General features: G+C 43.4%; 1 protein-coding gene across 1 annotated transcript in view; it reads right to left on the bottom strand.

Annotated features, from left to right (window-relative positions):
* The window catches only part of adamts18 (ADAM metallopeptidase with thrombospondin type 1 motif, 18), a 79,657-nt gene extending 65,602 nt beyond the window's left edge, over window positions 1–14,055 (bottom strand). Inside the window, 3 exon segments of the mRNA XM_080438068.1 lie at window positions 11,971–12,317; window positions 12,984–13,065; window positions 13,658–14,055. Coding sequence (XP_080294194.1) covers window positions 11,971–12,317; window positions 12,984–13,065; window positions 13,658–13,756 — 528 coding nt within the window. The 5' untranslated portion in view covers window positions 13,757–14,055.
* Between the last annotated feature and the right edge of the window lie 8,053 nt (window positions 14,056–22,108).

Here is a 22,108-nt window from a genome sequence, read left to right as displayed (position 1 = left end):
TTTAATAACCCTTGCATCCCTATTTTGGGAGAAAAAAAAAGAAAAAAGAAAGAAGCTAAAATAGCACATCTACAAGCAAACACATCGCAGCTATTTACGCGAAGTATATTAAGTTTAAGAGGTTAAACATACAGGCTAAACATACACCTGTAGAGCTACCTCTATAATAAAACATCCGTGGTGTTCTTCTGATTATTAGAGGTTAGCGTGTCTATGTTCCACCAAACCTAACCCTAAACCCCAACTCTATAACCGAGGGAGGCTGAGTACCCAGACAACTATTCCACAATCTCTGAATGCCATTATAGAGTCTCGAACTACACCTCCCAAAAGCCAAGAAAGGAAGCTGTCAATCTGTTCATCATTTCCGTTCATGGAAAGATATAAAAAAATATATTAAAATTACATTTTTGAATTTCCATTTCTAATAATAAGCAGCAAGCTATATTATGCTTCGACTAATTTGATTTACATTAGGACAAATGTGTGCGACTGCAAAGACAACAATGGGAGCGTGGAGGAGGCGGGACATCCGCTTTACTCCCGGATGGTTTTCAAAGCTTCCTTTTGCCCGGACTGTATGACGGAAGCATTTGAACACTGTGGGAGGCAACAGTCTGGCTCCAGAGAGTATAGAGGCTGAGGGAGCATAGAGCTTTAGAGAACACAGGACCCCCATCAGAGTGTATAGCCTGCATTGTGGTTGTGTCTCACCTCCACAGACAGACAGACACACACACACACACACACACACACACACACACACACACACACACACACACACACACACACACACACACACACACACACACACACACACACACACACACACACACACACACACACACACACACACACACACACAGATCATTCTTTTCATGTAGTAATGAGGATTACACTACTGTGGAGCCTGGAGCCTTGAGTCTGTGTGGCCTCGCTAATTGTCTTTGAACAAGCCACTGACACCCCCCTTTGAGCTGTACGAGACAGCAAAGCCAGGAACCAACACATACACATGGTAATATGCATGTTTCTCAAACAAAAGCAGTGTTGATTGAATCTTAATGAAGTCCCAACGCATCCTTGACACCTTTACTGACCTAACTGTACCATCAGCCATACATTACAATGCTGTTGTTGTTGTTGTTGTTATGCAAACGTTGTCAAAGTGTAAAACTAATTTATATTCTGGTTGAATATTCTGGTTGATTGATTGAACACTTCAAGTTTGATCACAGTACATGCAGTACAGTCAAAAGAATGATACCAGGGTGCCCGGACGGCTGGCGTAGCGGTCCGGACACCTAGGCTCATTGCAGTCTGACAGTGTGTTGCAGGTTCGAGTACCGATCCCGGCGACCTTTGCTGCGTGTCACTCCCCGTGTTTCTCTGCCCATTTCCTGTCTGTATACTGTATAATATCAATAAAGGCCGAAAAAGCCAAAAAATACCAAGTTCGCTGACAATTGCGATCGACAAGCTCACAACGCGTTACAACGCAACACGTTGTGAGCTTGTCGATCTGCTATTTTCTGCTAAAGCTTTCCTCACAATACGGATGCTGTTGCAACGCATTCTGAGCTTGTCGATCTGTTATTTTCCTGCGAAAGCTTTCCCCACATAATACGAATGCTGGGAGTTTAAGTGGTTAAAGTGTTTAAATGTCCACACATTGCAGCAGCAGCCCTCATGCAGTCGTATCACAGGGAGTAGTTTTGACCCACAGATGACAGCAATGGGAGTCTGCTATTTCTATCTTCCTGTCACTCCCTCGCTCCCAAGAGGACCGAGATGAAAGAGAGGAAGGGTAGGAACCCCAAAAAAAGAACCACATATAGGCCTCTTTTTTTATTTATTTTTTATAATCATTGCATTTACATGCACAGTGGTGGACAGTACCTAAGTACATTTACTTGAGTAGTACTGTACTTAAGCAATTTTTTTTAGTATTTGTTTGTTTGTTTTTATCTTTTTGCAAAGATGATGACTTTCACTCCACTACATTTCTAGGATTTTTTCTGTATTTTTGAAAATGTCTGACAATTTCTGAACATTGTATTCGTAATTTATATTTTTGAATACTTTGAGCATTCACTTGAGTATATTTTTGAATTCTTTGAGCATTTACTTGAGTATATTCTCTGTCCACCATTGCCTCTTTTTTTCATAATAGGTCAATAAAAATGACCCAGTCTATTATTAACAGTTTGATATCTATTCTCTGAACAGTGAGCTGCGGTAGTGCCAGTTTAAGGTGGCACAGCGCTGCATGGTGACACTAGTAGGTCACATTGTAATGTATGAGCTCTTTTTGCAGAAGTTGCAGCAGCCACTTGAACACTTCAACACCGGGCCATTAGTCTTTGTGTGAGAAAGCCCCCAACGCAGCCCCTGTGACAAGACGTACAGAGAACATGCCTGCATGCGTGCACACACACAAACACACACACACACACACACACACACACACACACACACACACACACACACACACACACACACACACACACACACACACACACACACACACACACACACGTTTGTATTACTATACTTGTGAGGACATCAATGTTTTAAGATGGCAATTTTATGAATGCTATTTTTACAATTTTGGGGCATTTTTAACTGCAAGCCTGAAGCCGGGAAAAAAATGCAGATCTATACAGGCTCACAACGCACGTGCAATACGCAACGCATTATGAGCTTGCAGATCGGCAATTTTTTGGCACACGACACAAGCGCTCAACTTAAGTATAACTCAGGCATAACTCTAACTCTAATCCCTAAACCTAACCTCTAAATGTCTAATCCTACACTAACCTGCAATCTGCATCTTTTAACTAACTCATCTCTAACCTCACAATGTCTATTTCTCACATTCTACTATACTTGTGGGGGGACATTTGGCCCTCACAAGTATACTAACACAAGCACGCACACGCGCACACACACACACACACACACACACACACACACACACACACACACACACACACACACACACACACACACACACACACACACACACACACACACACACACACGCATAGCATCACACTGGCCATGCAGAGAGCAGGCCCCCCTCCCCCGCTGGCATCTAACAGTGGGCACTACATCACTGTCAGGTCCAGACCACCAGGGAACGGCCCCGGGGCCACAGCGCCCAGCGCTGCGCTCCTCTGTGCCGCTGAGGGCCCCCCCGCTCTGAGTTATGGGGCAAAGGCAGGGGAGAGGCCCCCATTGTAGTTCACAGGCACTCCAATTTGTCCTCCTTTACGGAAAGCAGACAGGTACAAATGGCCTGAGCGGTAAGCTGAAAATCGGTCATTCAAAGTGTGGTTTGCTAACCCTGCAGGTGCCCTGGGGGGACTTTTCAACATGCAGAAGCACATGCATTAATTAAAGACACTATGTCCCCACTCTCATGTCTCAGCTACTGGAACGACGTGTCGCTCACACAGGACTGTGAGAGACACATCATGGATGAAGGGAGCCGTGACGTCACCCATTGGTTTCTAAGGAACCTTTTTGAAGCCTCTATTTCAGCAAATTCAAATGCATCATCTCGTTTCTCTGGTCCCCGAAATGTAACCGGCGGAAATTAATGCTATTGGGTGGAAGGGGAGCGAGGGTGTGTATACTATGCTCAGTAGAACCCAATCACAAGCCCCGAAAACATACCCTGCTTTAGCATCAATTTTAAAATGAATAGGCATATTATGCTGAAGAAGACTTGAAACTAGCGATTGAAAACATTGAGTCTTTATAAAATGGTTTACTACGGTAATAAAACCAAATGCAAGTCAAGTCAAGTCACCATTAACTCCAATGGAATTAATATCCTTTTGCAGCCGGGGTAGGGGAATCAGCGCCACCTTCTAGGCCATTCATGAGAACTGCAGCATTTTCATGACTTCCGTATTGGCTTCATTTCCAAGAGCGAATGCTTGCCGCCCGGTTGCTCACAACCCAGAGGAAACCCACATTAACACAGGGCCGGAGAGCGTGCACACTCCACACAGAAGGCACCAGTCGGACTCGAACCAAGAACCTTCTTGCTGTGAGGCAATAGTGCTAACCGCTGAGCCTCCTTAGGACCAAATTAGACGTCATACTATGTTTGCCTCATGCAACTGATTCCCCAAGGTTTTATTTCCATGTCAGAGGCATTTTCATTTCAAAATCCTGTGCATCCATGTTGCAACTTTTACTTCCATGCCAGAAATGGCTTTTCATAGCAGAAAGCTGTGCAGACATCTATGAGGGAGGGGTGAGACCTTTGTTAATCCTGCCAAATCTGTGTGATAAGAACCTTTTCTTTTTTTTCTTTTTTACTTGAACCCTAGCAAGTGGGGAGAACGTGAGCAAGTAGATCTGCTATTTTTTGGCAAAGGGGTTTGGTGTAGAGGGGAGAAAAGAGCAAACCAAGTACAGAGCCAAAGGTTAAGTTTACTAATGAGGGCTTAAGTGGTTAAATGTCTGAAAATACACATTAACATGAATCCAACATATTAATATAAAAGATAATGTGTAAACAAACAAACAAAACAAATATTAATTTACACAACAGTGATGATAGTGCTGTAACAAGTCTATGAAGCCATCTATGAAAATTCTATGAAAAGGTCTGCAATACAAATGCATTAATTTCTCCCAGACTTGATTAGTGTGAGAACTACTGATTTAGAAGGACACATTTTGTAGAATCGGCCTGAGGTCTTAATGGATTAACTACCAAATGGTTGTTTGCACCCACGGCTGTTTGAAACAGACATGCCAGGTCGTTGTCCCATCGGAGGAACGACGTAACAACAGGTTCTTACAACAGCTTGCAAACGCTGCCCATAACACACGGCACTATGTCAACGAGCGGCTGGGTCAACACCGTTGATGTGAAGGGTCGTCTGGGAGCGTGAGGACGAGAACCCCAGCAGAAGAAGAGAGGAGAGAGAGTGAGTAACATTTGTGAATTCACACCTCCACTGTGCACTTTCTCTCAAGCCCTGATTTATATATGCCAGAGAGTAGCAGATCTACAAGCTCGCAACGCGTCGCGATGCAACGCGTCGTGAACTTGAGTCTTGGGTCGTTCAGGGTTACAGGATCAAAGACAAGCTGTCTACAAGCCGATCTATTCCGCTGTAGGGTACGACAGAGTTCTGACAGTGTCATTTCCGAAGTAGTTCCCTGTCCTTGCAATCAATGCTATTCTTTGTTGTGTAAAACAACTTACGTCTCGCACGCACGCACGCGCACACACACACACACACACACACACACACAGACACACAGACACACAGACACACACACACACACACACACACACACACACACACACACACACACACACACACAACACACACACACATTACAGAGCATGTGGGGGCAGGAGAGCCCAACCAGTCTCTGACCTGGCCTGAGGGGGCTTGCTCGGAAAGGTCACAGTAAAAGGTCACGGTTACCACAACTCTGAACTGACAGAAAGGGGAAAACAAAAACAAAACAAGACTGACATGAAATGTAATTTACATATTTGGCTACCAATATAAAGAAAACGTGTGTGTGTGTGTGTGTGTGTGTGTGTGTGTGTGTGTGTGTGTGTGTGTGTGTGTGTGTGTGTGTGTGTGTGTGTGTGTGTGTGTGTGTGTGTGTGGTAGGTGCGTAGGTGTGTGTGTAGGTGTCTGTATGTCTGAGCTCCAAGCAGGCGCACTAGGGTTTCAGATGATCTAAGCACGCGCAGTAGCGTAGTCTTGCAATCCCAGATTTGGCGACCCCTCATTGGCTGGCCTTTAGACAATAGGGAGAAAGTGAGAAAGTAACGAGAAAGTGACGGCTAGTTGCAGCTTCTCTTTATGCAGATGTGCATTGTCAGCTTTGCCTAGCTGTAAAAATGCTTGCTCTTGCTTCTGTGATTCAGGAGCAGTGTGGTCACACCGAGTGACCATCACCATCAGGACAATATGAATATTTCATGTCACGCTTATGGTGGCCAAAATAACACAGATTAACGATATTATTGCCATAATCAAAATATGCTCTTAAAATGTTTGTTAACCGCTTGCACCCCAGCATCGATATTCTGGAGGGGGAACATTAGCCCAAAATAGCAGATCTACAAGCTCACAAAGCCGTGAACTTGTAAACCTGCTAATTTTGGCAAAGAGATTGAGTGTAGACGGATAGAAAAGTGGTCCAAGTACAGAGACAACTCAGGTCCAGTGTATGATGAAAAAGGACAATTTCACGATTCATTAAAATCTCAGCGATATGATTATTGTGAGCGTTTTTTTGATCGCGATAAACGCTACTAACGATTATCGTCCCATCCTTAGTCACACGGCATAAGCAATTTTGAACAGAATAATCCCCAACCCTTGTGATCAATGATGATATTAAACAACTTGAGGCCAGCAAAGGGGTGGGGTGGGGTGGTCTGGTGAAGAAGAAAGAGTGGCAGGGTAACCCCTTGAATGGGGGGATCGAGGGAGGGAAGAGGGGGGGCTGTAAATTACCTCTCACCCCTGTTATTCACAGAGGAATGACAGAGCAATTCTACACTCACACTAGGAAAGGCCGAGCAGCTTGACAACCCTACCCCACTGACCCCCCTCCCCTCCCCAGGAGGAGAGGATTGGGGTCAAACAGCACAGAGATCCCTGGATGAAAACAAGAACACGGATCACATAGCGTTCAGCTTCCTCTCACGGCCACCGCCTCTCATCGGTTGTACGTCACTCTACAATGGCACCTTCTTTTTAACCTTAGTTCTAATGCAGTGGTTCTCAACCTTTTCAGGTCGCGACCCCCCAAAATAATCATATTTAAACTGGGGACCCCCCCCCACCCCCGACAAGCACTTGGAATTGTAGGAGTTGAGGCATTACATTTAGTTTGACTCGGTTCCACAGATAAATATTGTGAAAATAGCAGATCTACAAGCTCGCAACACGGGGCGTTGTGAGCTTGTAGATCTTTTTTTTGGTGCCTTTTTCTTATAATATTTGACAATTTAGCCAATGTTTAACCACTTTTTATAGTATAGTTTGTTGATTACTATTGATGCAGTAATGGCCTTTTTTTATTTCCTTTCTTTTTCTCTTTTTTTTTAGGTATTAAAAAGGTCTTAAAAGTCCTTAAATAGTCATGTGGGGACCCCCCTGGGGATCCCGACCCACAGGTTGAGAACCACTGATCTAATGCTTGGCTGCATTACACAGCGACTACACTGCGTATACAGAGGCAGGAAAAAAGGAGCCTATATCCTACTTTGGCCCTTGGTCTTGGAAGGACCTCCGGACCCGTCTCAAATTGGCATTGCTAATTTCCCTTAGGAGTTTCAAAAAAGATCACTTCAGAAGCCCTTATTACCAGTTGCTGTTCCTGCTTTGATGGAAGTGTAGTTTTTTTTATTTGCTGCATTTTTTCAAATGTTGTTTTATATTTATTTATTGTATTACTTTTAATTTACCTAAGTGAGTAAGATTGGTAGTCTGTCAGCCATAAGGCTGTGCTTGGTATTGTAATGTCCTTTTATGTCTGTCTTTCTTGTGGACCTGTGTTACATACCCGCCCCTTGGCCAGTTCTTTCTTGTAAAAGACTCAATGTTTTCAATCGTTGAATAAAGGTTTGGCCCGCAACGCCAGCATCGTACGACGGAGCATAAATGAAGCATGAAATCTCTCTCTAAATGTGACGGAGGCAGCCATGCCAAGCAGCAGATACTATAGCGGCATCCTAAAATCACCCGGAGAAGTGATTAAAAACCTCTTATTGAGGATTTGCGATGGGAAATCCCTCCCAGACGGAAGGCTGCTCTTAATACCGTCAGAGTGTCTGAGTGACTCGTGGCCCCGCCCCCATAGTAAATGTTTGATTGTAATTAAAAAAGGCTTTGCTTGCTGTGTGGACCAATGGCTCTGTTTGCAAAAACTTTTTTGACAGTTTATTTTCCTGTTTTCAAACTGCTTTCTGGTCTCCGTTGAACGAACGCTGAAGTGAGGAGAGGGAAGAGAAAGTTGAGGGCTAATGAGTCTTTCTCTAGCCCCCCCTCCCCCCCCCCTCTGGGTTTCTTTCTGGTTTTCCTCCAGAGTTCCTTGACAAAGCCAGAGTCCATCTTCCAGGTCTTCATAAAGACACTGGGAACACTGGGAACAGTGAATTAACATTCTCTCTGCACAGCTCAAATCACCCCAACACCATTCATTCATTCTGTATGTCTGTCCCTGTCCCTCTCTCTCTCTCTCTCTCTCTCTCTCTCTCTCTCTCTCTCTCTCTCTCTCTCTCTCTCTCTCTCTCTCTGGATTTTCTTTCTCACTTCTTTAATCTCTCTTTTACTGTAAGCTGTTCTCTCTATGCTTAATACACTTTTACAGCAACACACCTGCTCTCTGACCTGTCTGTCTGTCTTTCTGTCTCTCGCTCTCTCAATTTGATGGGGCATTATTGGCATGAGGTTTACATAGCCAAAGCAAAAGTGGAACAGAACAATCTAAGCAAAATAATGTAGGCTGTGTACAATTAAAAGGGAATAAAGAAATGTGTAAACAGAGATGTGCTGCAAATATCTTACAAAACCATACGAATGGTGTGTTTGATGTCAGAAATAGTTATACATATACATACAAATAAGAAGGGTTAGCTGGGGATAAACTTTTTAAACAAATGGCCACAATATCTCTCTCTCTCTCTCTCTCTCTCTCTCTCTCTCTCTCTCTCTCTCTCTCTCTCTCTCTCTCTCTCTCTCTCTCTCTCTCTCTCTCTCTCTCTTCAAAAGCTGACTGTTTGCCTGTCTCTCTCCCTCCAATCCACAGCCCCTCCCCCATGCATGTGGTGGCCCACAGAGGATCAAACGCAGATGAATAGCACTTCATTTTGTACTTAATCCAAAGCTACTGATCACAACACAGGAGGAAAGGCAGGGGTTAAACTCCACACCGCACGCAGTCTTTTACAAACACACACACACACACACACACACACACACACACACACACACACACACACACACACACACACACACACACACACACACACACACACACACACACACACTGAATGAGAGAAAGCGACAGCGAGAAGAAGAGAAGAGGGCCCAGACATCCTTTTTTTTTTCTTTTCCATTGCTCTCGCTTCTTATTTAGCCCACAGTGTAGAGTTCTTTCTTCACTCTAACATTGCTTCAGTCATGATGAGGCTATTTTAACGAGCGTAAGTGAAGCCCCCCGGGGTCACTCTAAAAGGAGAGGTGAAGAAAAAAAAGACAATTTAGCCTGCCAGTCCATTCAAATGCAATGCTGTCCCATCACACTCAGCTCTGCAGCAGTGTTGCTAGATTTGTAAAGAAAAAAGAAAAAGAAAAAAAAGTCTAGATTTTTCTTTTAAATAGCCGATGTATAGAGGGGTTAAAGTTATTAAACTGAAGCAAGCCCGAAGAAGCAACTACACTTTAGAAACAAGCCCCCCCCCCCCCCAAAAAAAATAACCTGAAACCTGCAAATACCTATATTTACAAGTGACTTCTACAGAAAAAACAAGCGCACAGTCGCTTATAATAAGCAGACTTGGCAACATGGTTTGCAGCACTCTTAAGAGAATGGGTCAGTGGTGATTCATTGAGATAGCAGGGGGGGGGGGGGGTGTTGAGATTAAAAGCTCAACAATCACTCAGCCACTGGAAGAAGAGAACAAAGTGTAACCAGCTACTAGAAGGATGAGGGCAGGGTGATAAACCGAGGTGCAGCCTCTCCATCTGGTCCAGGGTGGTATGGTGTGTGTGTGTGTGTGTGTGTGTGTGTGTGTGTGTGTGTGTGTGTGTGTGTGTGTGTGTGTGTGTGTGTGTGTGTGTGTGTGTGTGTGTGCGTGTGCGTGCGTGTGTGTGTGCGCGTGTGCGCGTGTGTGTGTGTGTCCAGGCACCCCATAATAAACCATATAGATGACAGCAGCAAGTCTCTTAAAGTGATGTTGAGTATAAGTAGCCTTGGGAACCAATATGGTTCCCGAGCCATGTGGCCCATGATAGGTCTGGAGCCTATCTCATGTTTCTGTGGCTTGAGGCAGCTTGAAGTACAAGTACAGCCCCTGTAAACTCTCTGATTTGTTTGCGCCTGATGTCATGACGCCACATTTAGGTTAGACAACACACTCCATATATGGGCATAGGTGCATTGGGAACTCCTTGTATGGTTATGGCTGAGTCATGGTGACGACGAAGAGACATGAGCCTATATTAAGCTAATTTTAATATAGGATAAGGATAATACTGTATTGGCAGTCTGATTTGTTTGTTTATGTGCTAAAAGTGTGATTTTGTGATTTGGATCTCCTTATGTTCTCTTGTTCACAGAACACAGAGGCATCAAACAAAGGTGATTAATTGAGTACAATGGACCACAATGGAACTGACTGTACTACTATGTACTGTTAAAATCTTGTTATAATAAAGTATTCAATCAATCAATGAAAGAACAATTGTACTTATATCATGACCAGGCAGCAGTACAAGGTTCTACCATACAGTAGTGCAACATTACTTTAACCACTTAAGCCCCTTATACTTTGTCGTATGACGAATAGTGAAAATAGCCAAATCTACAAACTCACAACGAGTCGCATCGTGACGCATTGTGAGCTTGAAATAAAGCAAACATCTTTTTGAAAATGTCCGCCTATAATAACACGCCCAAGAATATGGACGCCAGGTTGAAAGTGGTTAATGAAAGAGTCTCCTTTAGCCCAAAGGAAATGCTCTGTGTCTTCTCTGTAAACATTCCCACTTAAATAGCAGGTTAAAGACCCAATGGAGGCAGACAGTTAGGGAACGGCAGTTTAGTGATTATTTGACAAAGGTTATTAACAGCACACCGCCACCCTCAAGAAAAAAAGAACTATACACACACACACACGCACGCACGCACGCACACACACACACACACACACACACACACACACACACACACACACACACACACACACACACACACACACACACACACACACACACACACACACACACACACACACACACACACACACACATCATGAACTTCCTTACAGCCTCTTCATGGGTTTGTTCCTTTCCAGTTACACTCCTTTTGTTATGGTTTTATCCATCATTTCCACTCTCCTTTGCTCACTCAGACAAGTGTTTTAACAACATGCTGTAAAACGAGTTGTAAAGCTAATGGGCCCTGATGATGTCATGATGTAGTGGCTATCACTGCCCTCTCATTAATTCACCCACTAGGTGTAGTGGGTAGTATATCGTTGCTGTGGGGCAGAAACCTCGTATCTCCCTGTTTTAACTTTTTATGTTTTTGTTTTTTTTAATGCCCTACTTCGTCATAGTACAGTGTCACACATAAGTAGCACAAAAAGTCAATATACAAGCTGAAAACATTTGAGCTTGTAGATTTTATTGTCTATTTATTTGTCTATTTTTGCATTTTAACCCTGAAAAGTAACAGTTTGAGGTTTTTCCACCCGACAGTAACAATGTGAACTTGGGAATTATGCATTATTTGAGATTAACTCTATGAATGAACTCTATGCATTTCTATGAGTCACAGTTGGAATGTGCTTTTATACTGTTACACTGTCTACCTGTGTGGATTATACCAGTTAAGCAACCTTTGAGGACTATATGGTTGAACCTGACACTTGCCGATACTCTGCACCTTAATCTTAATGTACGTGCACTGATACTCTTCTTGCACTAATGTCTAGGAACAGATACCAGCTGCTACGCTCATGCATCATATTTCGAAACTCGCGCCACCAAGCCTTCCACACAGAGGAAACTGAACGTCTCGAGGACCGACTGAACGTCTCGAGGATCGAGTGACCAAACACGTCCGAGTTTGGTCACTCGAACGTCTCGAGTGACCAAAAAGAACTAAATCACTTTGAACGAATCGCTCGTGAACTTCACAACACTTATTTCCACCAAACAGCAAACAAACAGCGCCACTTACCAGACCGGAGCATGTCGACAGAGCCACCGACGAGGCCGAGAGATTGCGAATAAATCCCTGGTACAGGCAGCGGTGAAAACCCTCTCCGTCGCCCATCACTGTGGTGATGCCCTCTGACCCCATGGCCTGCACCGTGAACCCGGGGCCCACCACGGTGGACGGACGCAGGTCCAGGTGCATGTCCCGTCCGAAGGCCGAGAGGCGGTAGTGCACCGGAGCCCCCGGGAGGAGAGAGGAGGAGGACGGAGTCGAGGAGGACCGCCGGCTCCGGTGGCCACGCCCGCCCACGTCGTGGGACACGTAGGCTCCCTCAGCGTCCACCTCCACCGGCGTCACAAACACATAATCTGGAGGTAGAACAGGTTCAATGTGATGGAGAGATGTTTTGCCGTAAATGAATGCCCTACTTCAGGGGCCTTCACGTTTTTCAGCCCAAGGACCCCTTAGCTGAGAGAGAGAGAGAGAGATGAAGCAGGGATCCCCAATATATACTGTATACAATTGTGATGCAGATTCAACTTTTTTTTATAGATTTCATGGATAGCTGCATAGACTTGTTTGACAGCACTATCATGTTGGATTCATGTCAATGTGTATTTTCAGACCTTTAACCACTTAAACCGTCAATACTTAGTGAACTTGACCTTTCACTCTTTACTTAGTCTGCTCTTTTTTCCCTCTACACCAAAAATAGCCACTATACAAGCTCACAACACCTGGCAGCGCCAGGCGTTGTGAGCTTGTAGATCTGCAATTTTTCGCTAAAGTTCTCCTCAGTAACTAGGAACGCTATAGGGTTCAAGTGGGGTTCAGAAATCCTATCACAAAGATTTGGTGGCCCCACTGTAGTAACTCTGAGGACCCCCTGTTGAAGACCCCTGCGGGCCTACTTCATCGAGTGTCACACAAAAGCAGTGAAAATAGAGCTTACAACACAATGCCTTGTGAGCTTGTAGAATGGCTAATTTTCACAATTTTCAATGTTTTTGGCAGCCTGATCTGATGTCACTCACCGTGGTTCAGACCGTGCGCGTCCACATTGGGGAGCGTGGCCGAAACGGTGTGAATGGAATGTGAGCCGAAAATATGCAGCGTCTGCAAAACACACGCACGCACGCAGACACACGCAGACACACACACACACACACACACACACACACACACACACACACACACACACACACACACACACACACACACACACACACACACACACACACACACACACACACACACACACACACACACAAACAACAGGTAGTGACAAGTTGAAAGACACCAAAGGGAAGGAAACGGCGTTAATGACCGTTGAACGTGAAGGGGAACGGCGAAGAAACGTGGATTTGTGTAATTGTAGCCTATTACACTGTTATAAATCCTCCTACATTTAACTCCTCTGAGAAGAATGCACAAAATGTAACCGAATTAGACCCGTCTTACATTTTGCGCATTCTCAGAGTTAAATTAGATAATTAAAGTGTATCAAATGTAGATAGACATAAAGTGCCACCTCGATGAATTGAATACACATGCAGGACCTTAATGGAAACAAGCCCTGAGGGCCTATCTGGGTCAGCCTTTTAGCATTATTTTGTATACATTTAATCTGTGCCACCGTGCCTTGTTTTAGCAAACTGTTAATAAACTAAGTATTCAATCAGACAATCAATCAATCAATCAAACCTGCCTTGATAACGTTCCAGGACAGCAGCAGCCTGACAGGCGCGCAGCAGCAGCTGACCAGCGGTAGAGTCCATAGTAATATCAGCAGAAACATACAATCCATGATGGTGATGATTGATGGTCATTCATCCGTTACCTCCACAAATAACGCACGAGCAGCAGCAGCAGCAGTATTAATAATGTGTGGCAGCGCATATTAACGGGGATGATGATGATGATGATGATGATGAGTGACACACATGCATTTGCTTATCATCGCTCCGTGCGTGTGTCCTCCTCCACCAGCACCACCTCCCCATGCTGTGGTCCAGGTAGCAGTCTTTGGTGTTGCTCATTAAGAAGAAGGTGAAGCGCACTGACTGTGCTGCAGGTATGGCTGAGGAGCGCACTGTGCTGCTAGGACTGCTGACTGTGCATTGTGTGTCTCTGTGTCCCACCGGCCGGCTCTCTGCTCTGTGCTGCTGGAGGATGGATGAACGAGCAAAGCCGGCCCCGTGCCGACCAATCAGCGTGCAGCACCATTCATTCATTCTGTGTGTTCACCAGTGGTGGAAAAGGTATTCAAATGTTTTGCTCGAGTAAAAGTATCAATATACTGCAATCATGATTCATGTGCAATGTAGACATGCTCTGTTACGGAATTCAAAATGTAGGCTATAGAGTAAAAGAATAAAAGTATCGGCATCAAAATGTAGGCTACTTAAAGTACCAAGACAAAAGTATGAACTAGGCTACTCATCAAGCAGAAGTCAAGTTTTCAAATTCAAGTTTAAATGTATGCAAATCTTTTGAAAATAGCAGATCTACAGCTTGTGAGGCACTGTGAGCTTGTAGATCCGCTATATTTCCAAATGGCCGAAATTAGTGCTGAAGTGGTTAATCATTAACCGTTAATGTATGTGTTGTAATAATAATAATAATAATCAAAATCTACAAAGTAACTAGAAACTAAAGTTTTCAAATAATTATAGTGGAGTAAAAGTATATTATATTTACCTCTGATATGTAGTGGAGTAGAAGTAAAAGTATTGAAAATTGGAAATAGCCTACTCAAGTAAAGTAAAAAATACCTCAAAATGTTACTTTAAGTAGCCTACAATACTTGAGTAGGCTACATGTAGGCTACTTAGTTACTTTCCACCACTGCTGTTCACCATGCAACAGATAATAAGAGGAGGCAGGACAGGACAGGACAGGACGGCGTCCTAGTTTTCTCTGTATGTGTTGTGGAGACCTCGTTTGGAACCTCACTCTCCGCTGTTAGCGAGGAGATCAGGTTGAGGTTCCGCTGCGTCCGGGAGAGTTCGGAACCGGCGAATTTTGGCAAAAGGTCCCGATTATTACTATTAACCTACCACTCTTCTGCACATCATATCCACAAAGTAAATGTAGTCCAGAGAGCAAACAGATGTCTGCAATATATTCGGAAAGTAGCCTACAATTTAAATGGCTTATTTTGTCATTTTTTGCCATCATTTTATCATGTTTTCTCTTTGCAGGACGTTGCAGCCTCGCCATCGGCAACAATGAGACCATACTTGGTTGGACGTTGGCATATTTATTGACAATGCAATAAATATTACTTGCAATACATAGGACTACATGATAGGCTCCAGCCGCTCCACCAAAAGGATAAAAACGTAATAAAGCAGGTCCCGTGGTCGGGTGTTGAATCATGAGAAAATACACGCTTCAGCCGGTCTACACTAACAGTACTAGTACTTCTACCGGTCGAGACGCACATGCTCCGTGCGGAAAACGCAGAAAACCTGTTACTATGAACGTACAATGGAGTCGCATTGTTCAGGGAGCTTAAAAGTTCAAAGCTTTGCTTTTATTCTTTAAAAAAAAGCTGGAAAGGAGAGCTCCGCAGAGCGCATACCTCCGCCAGGCCTGGTGGCCCTAGCTCAGGGCTGTGTAAATCGTGGGATTGCCATCACTCAGGACCAGAGGAATCTGAGGGGGAAATCCGGGGTGTTTTTCTACGATATAATACAGTTCAACTTTTCACTTTTGTGGCATGCCTATGGTGAAAGCAGTTTTCATCATGCCATTCCAATTTGTGGTTGATTATTATTATTATTCATTTGTTTTGGGGGGAGGGGGGTTGTGTTTAATAAATAGCCCCACCCCCCCCCCTCATGTGTCTGTAACAAAAAGTGATATATGTTGCATTTGTGGCGCCCTCTATGGGTCTAAATGGATAATTGCTTCAGGCTCTGCGCCCCTCATTGTGTGATTTATATTTTGGGCAGATCCAACGATGCAATGATGATTTTTGGCATGTGTTTGTAAAATAGAACCCTCCTGCAAAATGTGGAAGGCAGTTGCAGCCAATCAAAATTGAATTTGAAAAATAGGACTGACACTTGTTTATCATAATCACTACAGAGATAATGTGTAAATATTTGAGTGAGTTTGGGACAAAATCTGTACGAGTAGTAGCTAAACATTTGTTTAGAAGAAAATGCAAATTGGCACCGAAATCTAGTTAGGCGGAAATGGGTGTGGCCTATATGGGCTTGTTGCTTAATGTTGCTTAATGTACAACCTACAGTTCAAGAGTTATAGGCAAAAACGTAGAGTGGGCTGGTATAGCAGTAGCCTCGATCTCTAGGCTTTTATTGTTTAGTTTTGCTAAAAAACAAAAGCCTGGACCAGCGCGTCAGTGTACCCGGTATAGGAAGTGTTTCATTTCCCCAACCAACCAGAGTGCAGTGGGCGTCGCTCGTAATGTTGTGTTGACGGGCGGGGGCTGGTGGACAGATCAGTGAACCAATGGGATCAGGCGCATTCTCTCCGCACTGATTTTAAACCCGCCCCTCTATACACGAAAGCAGGAAGGCTAGTGCAGCCTAGTATAGCAGGAACAATAGTTTGATTTGAAACATTTGAGGTGGAGTGTCTTCCTTGGCCTACTGGCAGCGTGTGCACAGAAAGTTCGATAATGATCAGTCCAGTGGTTTCCAAGATTCAACTTTAACTTCAATTTCACTTAACTTCAACTTTACTGACAAATCATCATGTAGTCCCTTGTGTGTACAGCCTCATGCACAGGCGAGACAGTGTTTAGCAGTAGTTATCAGACATGTCAGTGTAAATATAAGTGGCAGTGCGGCTGCAGCAGAAGTGAGGAGCACCTGCAGTCTTACTGTATATATACACAGGACAGCTGTGCATAGACACAAATACATAATGTCCGCCTCCCAGCCTTCCGATCTGGCGGAGCTACAAAGGTGGATGCATACATCATTACTGTACAGTTAAGTCCTGAGGGTTCATTTCCCCCTGGCACTCTGACAGTGTGTGCGTGTGCGTGTGCGTGTGCGTGTGTGTGTGTGTGTGTGTGTGTGTGTGCGTGCGTGCGTGAGACAGACTGACAGACAGACCCTTATCCTGCGGGGGAAAGAAAAAGAGACAGCTATCTCAGTAACAAATAATAGAATAATAGTAACGCTAGGGCAGTGGTTCCCAAACGTTTTAGCTCAATACCCAAAAGAGAAATTAAACTAGTGAAAATAGCAGATCTACAAGTTCTGCTATTGTAGATTTGACTTTTTAATAGATTTACTTTTTGACTTTTGTAATCTTTTGAATCTAGGAACAAAAAGGGCGATTTTTACTCGCGATCCGAACTTGGGTCCCGATCCACTGTTTGGGAGACAGTGCGCTAGGGGATTAGGAAAAGAGTACCAGAAACCAGGAATACGACAGATTGAGAGGTAAACATCACAATATGAACTTTTTTTTTTTACTGTCTAAAGAACATATTCATTTCTTGTGAAAGAACGTCACAAGTGATAAAATGGCAGACAGATGAAGACATGACACCCGCGCATCTAGATGCTACAAGGAGCTGTAATATGACATACAAAGTAAATTTCAGCCAGGCACATAGTAGGCTGCACTAGCGCTCCTGTTTTCGTGTATAGAGGGGCGGGTGTATAGAGGCGCGGAGAGATTGCGCCTGATCCCATTGGTTCACCGATCTGTCCGTCAACCCCCGCCCCGTTAACACAACATTACGAGCGACGCCCACTGCACTCTGGTTGGTTGGGGAAATGAAACACTTCCTATACCGGGTACACCGACGCGCTCCTCCAGGCATTTTTTTTTATAGCAAAACTAAACAATAAAAGCCTGGAGATCGAGGCTAGGCACATAGTGAATTTCACCCACTTGGTTTAACCAGGCTGTACAGTGTACGCACATAAGTAGTACTTATGTGCATGATTGTACTGTACAATCATACTCTTGCTAAAAAAGAAAAAACAGTACACACACTCACAGCATGTGCATACACAAACAGAGCGAGATGAGTGAGGAGTTGGACCCAAAGGCAAGACGACTGAGGTCGAACAGATCAACTGAAGGGTTTTAATAACAAAGGTTCACTAAAACTTGGTACAGACCATAAACTAAGGTTCTCCAAAAACAGGGAAGGTCAAACACAATTAGGTACAAAACTAAACTCAGAGGGCTGAATGCCCAAACACATGGCCTAACATTTGAATGATGAACTGACAAATAACTGACTAACTGAATAACTGGAGTTTAAATAGACTCAGGGACTAACAGGACACAGGTGAATCTACTCACAATACATACACGCAGAGATAGACAGGAACGCCCACAAACGTCACATCCGGTTTTAGTGTGGGGGGAAATATTGAGTTTGGCTCATAGAAACCAATGAGCTACAATGCCTAAGAACTGCTGTGTTACGTTCTTACCAGGCGACTCAATCAGATAGCTGTAGATATCTTGTACGCAACCGGCAGCCATTGTGTTGGATCATCTGTCCAGTCCTCAATAATATAAGGACAACAATCCATTCCGATGCTGTTTAATTTTCTAATGTATCTTTCTTTGTCCATTGGCAACAAGGAATCAATGTAAGACATTGTAATTAATTAAAAAATGCTATTCTTCTAAAAAATCGGAGTTGAAAATCGCGCAACTCCCTTAGTAACTAACGAGAGTGAATCAATCTGATGACACTACACCGTGTCCATGTATCAATGCGATGCGAGGGGGCGGTCTAGCCAACAATCGCTGCCCTCCACACCCTCCTGTCTTGCATCAGGGTCTCAAGCTCTGCGGTGTTGTCAGCTTTCTGTCAACTGACAATCAACACAGGGATTGGCTGGGGGCAAATAGGATACAGGTGACTAGGTTTAACAAACAATCAGGGTGGAGAGAGAAGACAGGTAATAGCAAACAAGGGTAGACAGGAAGCATAAGAACACTACAACAAAATAAGATACAAAACACCTGGGAAATGACAGACTATTACTCAAGACCTAAACATTATGCAGAAACACAGAGCAACAGAAACTAACAATGTCTAAACACCTAAGCCAACAGGAAACAAGAACAGGAGAAATGTCAAAAACAACACAAATGGCAGATGTCCTATGGCTGAGAAGCTTGTGAGCTTGTAAATCTGCTATTAAGGGTTTAAGTGGGTTTAAGTGGTTGTCTGAAAATACACCAATAGCAAATATGTGTAAACACAAAAAAAATCACACCCTGTGTGAAGTGGGCGGTGTCTTCCTAGCTAACCACAATACTGAATGGAGTCGATCAATCATGTACAAAAGATAAATACATTTATTGAAACACTCTTTATGATGGACAAAACCATAACTTAAAAAAAACACACTTTTTTAAAGTTATGGTTGCTTATATAGGGCTATGCACATGTGTCATGTGACACTGGCCAATCACAGTCCTGAATAGATTGTGATTGGCCAATCACAGCGCAGGATAATTGTACAAATTTCCAAACCTCACTTTTAGGGGCGGTTTCACTGCCCAAGATATTTGTACATTTTTCCAAATCTCACTTATAGGGGCGGTTTCACCGCCCAAAAACATACATTTACACAACACTGATGATAGTGCTGTCAAACAAGTCTATGAAATCTTTGAAAAACACAATGTTATACAATATGTAGTGGGGGTCCCTGCTTCAGCTAAGGAGTCCTTAGCTGAGAAGACCCCTGCCTGTGGTCCATTGGGGAGGGGACAGGGTAGCAGAAATACTGCTTGCTAAGTAATTTATAATCACCTGGGCCTACAGTACGCAGCCAATCATTATGTTAATATAGCTCTGTACATAAATACAATACAATTAGGTCATGTGCATGATCAATAAATACATGAATCAATATTCAATACATTAGATTCTGAATGCTAGACTATGCCACCATTTAGTTTAACTCTTATACCCCTTATACCAGGGGTTTTCAACTGATTATGAAACAGGGACCACCACCCTGACTGAGAATCAACCTGGGGACCACTGTTGTGTTGGGAGGGGGGATATGGGCGTGGTGTAGGGGAAAAAGCTTTAAATGAAATATTGACTGTTAAGGGCTTAAATTAATTTGTTAATTCGAGGTAAATTAAATCAAGCCCTTAACAGTCATTATTCAACTGAGATATGCTAGTGGTCCAGAGCTCTAAAAAGATTGAGAACCACTGATCTATTCCTTTCCCATGGTTGCCCTTATTCTGTTCTCTTAACCTTCCATATTAAACTCATGTTAACTGATTCATTGCAACATATGTATTAGCAAGCAGACACATGCGATTGATTATGGGAATATTTCATAATAATTGTGACTCAACCATGCAATCCGGTACAATTTCCCTTGAGATTCTAATCGTCCAATTTCTGTGTAAGTTCTTGACATCCGACTTCCCAGTAACTGACAACATTGACACGTCATCATACGTCACCAGGTAATTTACTGCACTGTTTCTCAACTAGTGGACGATAAAATAAAATAAAATAGAAATCTTCACTTTCCTACATTAGTAAATGCATGGTCAAGGACCACATGCAATACCTTCGGACCACCAGTTGAAAACCCATGCTATATACTATGTTGTCCGGGGTCCCATAGGGCTCTACACTTAGCCCCCACCTTTTTTTCTACATCAAATCTCTTCACCTAGACGACCTTCCAGCTCAATGCAGTGTAACACGTTGTGAGCTTGTAGATTGGCTATTTCCGTTGAGGTTTGCCCCAGAACTATAGGGTTAACATGGTTAAAGGAACTCAAATAATGTTTCCATGACCAGGTGATCAAATTAATGACAGATTGTGAAATGTAGGGGGGGATACAAAAAGTATGCTTTATTTAACAAAAGCTGGTTAGAAGTGCAATAGATCAGATGTTTGAATGTCTATGGACGTTTTCACAATATACTGTACAATAAAGTGTCCAGAATTACATATGTCTAGTTTGTCCAACCTCTGGATATTTAGAACAATATATTATATATATTTCTAATAGGCAATAACAATATCAATAAGTGCCTTGTTCTTCCAGAATTAAGGTTAATGATTAACACTGCTCCAATTTGACGCTGCCGGCATTATCTACCCAGAAAAACATTTTTGGTTGTGGTCATCAATCATTGCTATAGAGTGTTTGTGCAGTAACAGGGGTCTCCCCGTCTCTCCAGCTCTTCAGTAAACAGAAAATGCATTTTTGGTAAGCAGGTTTCTGGACTGTCCACAGCCCTCCTCTACGACACAGGCCGAGTAGGGGGGGGGATGGGTGAAGGGGTCCTTTAAGAGCAGTACTCAATGACTCAATGCCTCAGGAAATATCTGTATAAAGTGCAGTGCTCGTTATAAATAAAACACATTTATATAAAGGACCCAGTGCAAACTAAGATGTTGTTACCATTGCGTGCCTATACCTGCTACTCTGGCCCAGTTCAACCAGCAGCTTTCAGATCACAATCCCTATGCAAACAAATGTCATCTGATCTCCTATTATTCCTACCATACACCCACATGCATCAGTACAATAGACATAAAACAACCACAAAATCAATACACGTTAAAAAAGAAATACACACAAACATAAAATGTTTGCCTACCCAGATTCCACCATAGACGAGGCCTGGCTGGCAGCAGGTGCAACCAAGCTCCCAAATCACAGCAAGCCCCCTGGCTACGTGTCAAGTGCCTTGGCAATCACCACAATAGGCATCGACTGCGAGTTGACGCAGGCTAGGAGGTGCCACAGGCTACAATACTTCCCTAAAACAATACACCAGACAAAGCATATAATTGACCTCAATCAGACATTTCTTTTTCTCAGTGCCAGCTTGAAACCTCCCAAACAAGTGCTTGTCTTAGGATTTCCTGGCAACCTGTTGCACAGACGTGCTGCTAACGTAAAAACAAGACACTGTCTAACGACTGTGTGGCTTCCCCCTGTGGATCTCTGACGTCACAACCTGCTTCTGATCCAAAGGAGAAGTCACAACAATTACTTTCTATAGGGGGTATCCAAAAAAAAAATTCAAAGGGGGCTATATTTGAAAATATGAAAATACCACAGTTTTTCTTTCTAGTTGATCTTTATCGATCATGAAATAAATATGATGCCATAAAAACATAAATCCGACCCATCATAATCAAAAGGA

Source organism: Gymnoscopelus braueri (genome assembly GCF_963280865.1).
Source record: "Gymnoscopelus braueri genome assembly, chromosome: 1".
In the NCBI taxonomy this organism is placed as follows: domain Eukaryota; kingdom Metazoa; phylum Chordata; class Actinopteri; order Myctophiformes; family Myctophidae; genus Gymnoscopelus; species Gymnoscopelus braueri.
This window is presented reverse-complemented; position numbering and strand designations above follow the sequence as displayed.